Source organism: Artemia franciscana, chromosome 16 (genome assembly GCF_032884065.1).
Source record: "Artemia franciscana chromosome 16, ASM3288406v1, whole genome shotgun sequence".
Classification (NCBI taxonomy): domain Eukaryota; kingdom Metazoa; phylum Arthropoda; class Branchiopoda; order Anostraca; family Artemiidae; genus Artemia; species Artemia franciscana.
Window position 1 is genome coordinate 16,273,886 of NC_088878.1, and position 6,000 is coordinate 16,279,885.

General features: G+C 37.0%; 1 protein-coding gene across 1 annotated transcript in view; it reads right to left on the reverse strand.

Annotated features, from left to right (window-relative positions):
- Positions 1 to 3,021: 3,021 nt before the first annotated feature.
- LOC136037135 (very long-chain specific acyl-CoA dehydrogenase, mitochondrial-like) overlaps positions 3,022 to 6,000 on the reverse strand; it is a 23,739-nt gene continuing 20,760 nt past the window's right edge. The window contains exons 8-9 of the mRNA XM_065719630.1: positions 5,487 to 5,699; positions 3,022 to 3,354 (exon numbers count right to left, since the gene is read on the reverse strand). Coding sequence (XP_065575702.1) covers positions 3,217 to 3,354; positions 5,487 to 5,699 — 351 coding nt within the window. The 3' untranslated portion in view covers positions 3,022 to 3,216. The remainder of the gene's footprint in view (positions 3,355 to 5,486; positions 5,700 to 6,000) is intronic.

The window sequence follows — 6,000 nt, forward strand, 5'->3', positions numbered from 1 at the left end:
CAGTCACCTATCTTGGACTTGTGCTTATTCTTTCCACCTAGTTTCATCTTGATCTCTCTGCTTTGAGCGTTTTCCAAGATTTCCGGTCCTCCCCCCCTAATGACACTGAATCCGGTCGGGATTTAAAACAAGAGATCTGAGTTTCGAGGCCGTTCTAAATATGAAATTTCATTAAGATACGCCAGTACGGACTGTAAAGTCTAATGCCATATCCTCCTTCCCATTAAGATATGATCACTCTTTCGTAAGTCAAAAATACCTCATTTTTTATAATTAACCCTCGCCCAAAGAGAGCATATCCGTTCCGGTTATGTCAATCCCGTATCTAGGGCTTTTTACCCACCAAGTTTCATCCCGATCCCTCAACTCTAAGCGTTTTCCAAGATTTTAGGCCCCAAACCCCCCAACACCCCCTTCACCGGATACGGTCGGGATTTTAAATAAGAGCTCTGAGACACGATATCCTTCTAAAAATCAATTTCATTAAGATCTGATCACTTCTTCGTAAGTTAAAAATACCTCTTTTTCTATTTTTCAGAATTGACCCTCCTCCCCCAAAGAGAACGGATCTGTTCCGGTTATGTCAATCACGTATCTAGGACTTTTGTTTGTTTTTCCCGCCATGTTTCATCCCAATCCCTCCATTCTAAGCGTTTTCCAAGATTTTAGGTTCCCCTCCCCCCGATGTTACCGGATCTGGTCGGGATTTAAAATAGGAGCTCTGAGACACGATATCCTTCCAAACATCAAATTTCATTAAGATCCCATCACACGTTCTTAAGTTATAAATACTTCATTTTTTTCCGAATTAACCGACCCCCCCCCCCCACTCCCCCTAGATGGTCAAATCGCGAAAAAGAATATTTTTAATTTAATCTGGTCTTCTACCTGATATGCCTGCCAAATTTCATCGTTATTGTCACTTTTTATCGCTATGTCACTTGGTTAATACCAAGTGCCATAAAAATCAAACCATCAGATTCAGCATATAAAAGTCCTGTTATAGAGGCTTGACTAAACAAAAATGTGAAATTTTGGATTTTTTTTGCCAGAAAAAGATCACGGAAGCATGTTTAATGATTTGTTTTCGCCAGGAGAGATCATATAAAAACTAGTGATCCTAAAAGATAGAGAGGGTTTATCTAATCGAAAATCAAAAATCCTAGTGGCCTTATTAAGTTACTAACATTACTTGAAGGCAGCCGCCCTCTTACTCTAGCATAAACATGTTGTACATGCTATGAATCGCAATCATTCATGGACAATTAGTAGCATAAATCGAGAAGGCAAGCCCCCTCAGCCTTTACCCAGATGATCAAATGAATTACAACAAAGAGTTGGCTGGTCTGTATAATTTTTAGTATGTATATTTGAATTAACTTAAGCGGACAAATAGGGTCGAGAAGCCTCTCCTGATTATGTAGGTCTTGGCTTCGAGGTGAAAATAATATAAATTACTTCCAAACTAAATGATTTCTTCCACAAGAAAGTAGCATTTTCTGAAATTTAGTGAAAAATCTACTCTTTGAGCCTTCTTCCCGTTCCCCTTAGCAATGACTCGCTGTCCATTCTTCAGATATCAAATTCGTAATTATCCACCAAAGTTCTCAAGTTTATGAAGTATCGAGTTAATCACCTTAGTTAAACGAAGCTTTCAAACAAATTTTGGCGGGAAAAACCTAAAAAATGAGGGCGGAGTTTGGTAGGGCCCCCGCTCCTAATACTGTAAATGAGAGCCCCAGTGATGTGACCTTGACATCCTTCCAAAATTTTACCCCATGTAGAGACAGTAAGTTTGGTTCTTTAGGGAAAATGAAAAGTTATATGACCAATATTCCTTTTATCGGCCAACGAAAAAACCCATATCAATTAAAAACAGGAGCTTAGTTGAAAAGCCATCCTTTTTTTTACAAAAGGAGTTATGAAGATCTTTCAGTATATCAAAAAGCGAATGTATTTGCCGCCTATACTACTCTCTGTTTTCTACCAATCTGAAAAGACCAGGGAGCCTTCAGTCGGAGACGTTCTCCTTCCACCGCTTTAGGGAGTGAAAAGCGTGAATGCGACCTTCGAAGGCAATTTTCGGTAATTGGTGGTTGCGCATGCGCTGGACATGGTCAAGCTACCTGAATTGTTGGACACGGACCCTGTTCAGGATGGTAGTGTTATACTGCAGTTGTTTGAGTAGGTCGGCATTTGAGACTTGATCTACGTATGTTATACTAGCAATTTCGATGCAGCAGCTTTGTCTCAAGCGCGGCGAGTTGACTGGACTCATCTACTCTGACTATCCCAAGTTTCACAACCGTAAACAGCTACAAGAATATTGATGGAGCAAAATAGTTTAAGTTTTAGCTTCACGGAGATTCGATTTTGCTTCCATATTGGCATCAGAGCTTTGAATCTGGCGCTACCCAGAGCAAGGCGTCTTTTGATATCCACTGAGTAATTATTGTCGCTCGTGATCTGGCTCCCCAGATATGTGAAGCTATCTACCCATTCTATTTCCGCTCCATTAAGCTTTATTTTTGGTGGGGATGGGTTATTGAAACTTGCCACGCACCTGACTGTCGTTTTATCCTCGTTGATTTTCATTCCGAAGATTCCTGTAATTACTTCCATGGTATCTGCTTTGGTTCGGAGTTCAGCGACGGATCCAGTGAGCATGTCGATGTCGTCTGTGTATGCCAGATAATCGATTACGATCCCTCCTATCATCGCCCCATTGGTTGCTTAAACATGCAACATTACACAATGGAGGAAGGGAAACATGTGATGTGAGAGGATGCATCCTTGCAAAACACCAAAAGAAGTTTGGAATTCTTCGGTCGTTCCCTCAACTGTTTTTACTTGGCTTCTGAGCCGCTCATACATGTTATGGATGAGTGATAAGATATTTGACAGGACGCCATAATGCAGCAGTACATGCCAAAGACCTTCTCTCCAAATTAAGTCGAAAGCTTGTTACACCTCGAAATATGATCAAAATGCAGGAACAGGAAAGATAACACTTAACGATAATAAGAGTTAATTGTGTAATTTCGTACATTGAATAAAATAAAACATTCCTATCACATGATATACGCTAGGAATACAAAAACATAACTAAAGAGAAAAAAAATATCCGAATAAAACTGGCTACATAGTTAGTAGCAGATGATAAACCCAGACTATCTAAGTAAGACGTTAGATGTTAATTGATAGCAAAAATAAAAATCATATTCCAAGCGGATGGACTTGTACGAGTCCTCCATTCTCACACATTTCATTAGCTATTTTTGACATAAGTTGGAAGTTTTCTTGCTGAACTGTAGAGCGGAGAGCGTTCAAATTTAGTTGAGTTCGGTCGCAAGCCTGGAAAAAGATTGAAGAAATTTAAACTGAGATACAAAAAACTTACAAATAAGGCGAAAAAAAAGTCGAGGCAGATAGCTAATTGTTATAAAATATGTGAGCAATAGTAGTTTTGCAAATTTATTAAAATGTGTGTCTAGTTCAGGGGGGAGGGAGGTGGTATTTCAACAATAAAAAAGACTTACTGTTCAGATTTTCCGAGAATCCTTTCGACCGATTATGTGTCCCGATGTGGTTACGAAGACTAGGTGCTACTTTTTATAGTTTTTTTTTTCAACCATTGTTAGCTTTTACTTTTTGGAGCAGAACATTTACTTTAGCATCTTGCTTCAACATTTACGTTGAATGTAAACCACAGGAATAACTCTGAGATATTGATATCCTTTCTGTTTCTCTTTCATTCACATAAACCTATGATAAACAAAAGTCGAATAAAATAACTTGAACTCTGGCCTGGCCCCTGTCCTTCCTTTCTTGTCTAAGATAAATCGACTGCAGCAAATCCTAAAATGTTATGTTAAACAGCATGAATTTTATAGGAGGGTAAACAAACTGAAACACATGTTTTGGGCTATTTGACTCTAGTTAACGGACAGATGTCTGCAAATGAAAGTTTTTTTTTGAGCACAAGATAAGGCAGTTAAAAAATCTAAATATTTCTGCGATTAAGCAGAGAAAATAAAAAACACTTAAAAATAAATAAAAAAACTATATTAGTATCAATATTAAGAATTAGTCCGCAAGATCTTGCAGATTCTAAACACGCATCAATTTATAAGGGATTCTATTTGATTTACCCTTGTCACCCTCTAAAAGGAGATGTCCCTTTTCTAAATATGAAAGAGTCGTGAGAACTTTTGAACTAGTAAATCTTTGCCTTGGACAATATTTTACTTCACTTTGTTTTTCCTCAGCTCTTGGCTTTTGCATTATGCTTTGGTTGCTTCTCAGGCTTAGGTTACTTCGAGGTTTGAATGTCGAAGACCCTTGATAAGAACACTTTCATAAATATATCTTCAGCTAAGACTAACTTCTATTTTTTTCTGCAGGCTCCAAACACGTTATATTTTATGTCAGTCACCCTAAAAAATTTTGGAGCAGGCCCTGCTGGAATAGAAGGAAGAGGAAATGGGGGTCCCTAAAAGCATGTCATTATAGTTCTTTTATGCTAGATAAAAACTGAAAATTACCAAGACATTTTTTTTGTTAATAAATAGGTGCCAAGATGATAATTTATCAGACTTTAAGCTGGCCATCCTGTAGATGGTGATTGACAACTTTACAACGAAAGGTAAAAATGCCCATGTGACTCGATAAAGTCCAAACTTACATCTTTTACTTATCAAATCAGTCCCAAGAACTGCATTTTTCCAATATTAATGATATAACAATAGTTTTCTTTTGATTATTTTCATTCTATAAATTTCTTAGAAAATAAATATTTATTTCTTATTTATTGGATTATTTTCCAAAAAACCACTCAAATAATAATTTAAACTAATAAAGAATGACATAAAGAATAAATAAAATTATAATCAAGAAAAAACATAAATAAAAAATAACAATGAATCTTTAGGAAAATGCGAGGTAAGTGTCTGAGAGGTCAGACACTTTAAAAATATGTCTGATTTTACAAATAGTATATGAAATTCGACCCACATGCTAATAAGATTAAAATCTGCCCACTTAAAACACTTTAAAGTTTCCTATTTTTTAGAAAATTTTCGAACAAAATAGTAAAAATGCCCAAATGATGTAAGTAACAGGTCAAGGGTTTGGTTATGTTTGATAAGTAAAGAGCACAGTCTCATACAGAACAAAATACTTGAAATATAAGAACAGATATTCAAACACTCAACTTAACTATAGTTCATGCGCTTGCATTAGAAAAAAATCTAACAAATTTCAAAATTTTCTGACGTCAGTGTGTGGTTTTATTTTGTCTAAACTTTAAATAAAATTCACAGAAATCTATTTAGCAGACAAAGCGTAAATTTCTCAGCTACAACCTTGTAAAAATCACCATGAACATTTTTTCCAACACTGCATATAATTTTTTTTTAAGCAAAAAACATGGAATGACTTTAAGAAACTTCAACAGAAGATAGATAAATGACTACAAGTTAACTTACTTCATTTACCCACACACGGGCAAGCATGGCCTCGTGCTCAGCGGAGGGGATGTTGTTGGCCAGGGCGAAAGATGCGCGCGACAGAACAACACCACTAGCGTAAAGGTCAATAGCAGCGTTTGCAACACGGTTCAAAAGAAACTGCTTCTCCAAGATGTTCTTTCCATATTTGGCCAGAAGGCCTTCAACGGAAGCACCAAATCCTTCGATGGCCTAGAATACCAAAATTAGCAACTATTAGCCTTCTTTGCGTAATCGTTTCCTCCCGCAACTCTTGTCGGAGCACAGTCATAGAAAATGTAGTGTTTACAATTTTGTCAGAACCTGACCTCTTCCACACCCCATAACACCTATTGACTATGAGGAAAAATACTCAATTGGCATCTGGTACCCGTCGCATGAAGTCCCACGATCATTTTCAGACATAAAAAAGTGATTGGTTGGGAGTTATCGGTATAACCAAATAAATAAGTAGATACCTGAAGTCTGACAGGAGGAGAAATCATACAATTCT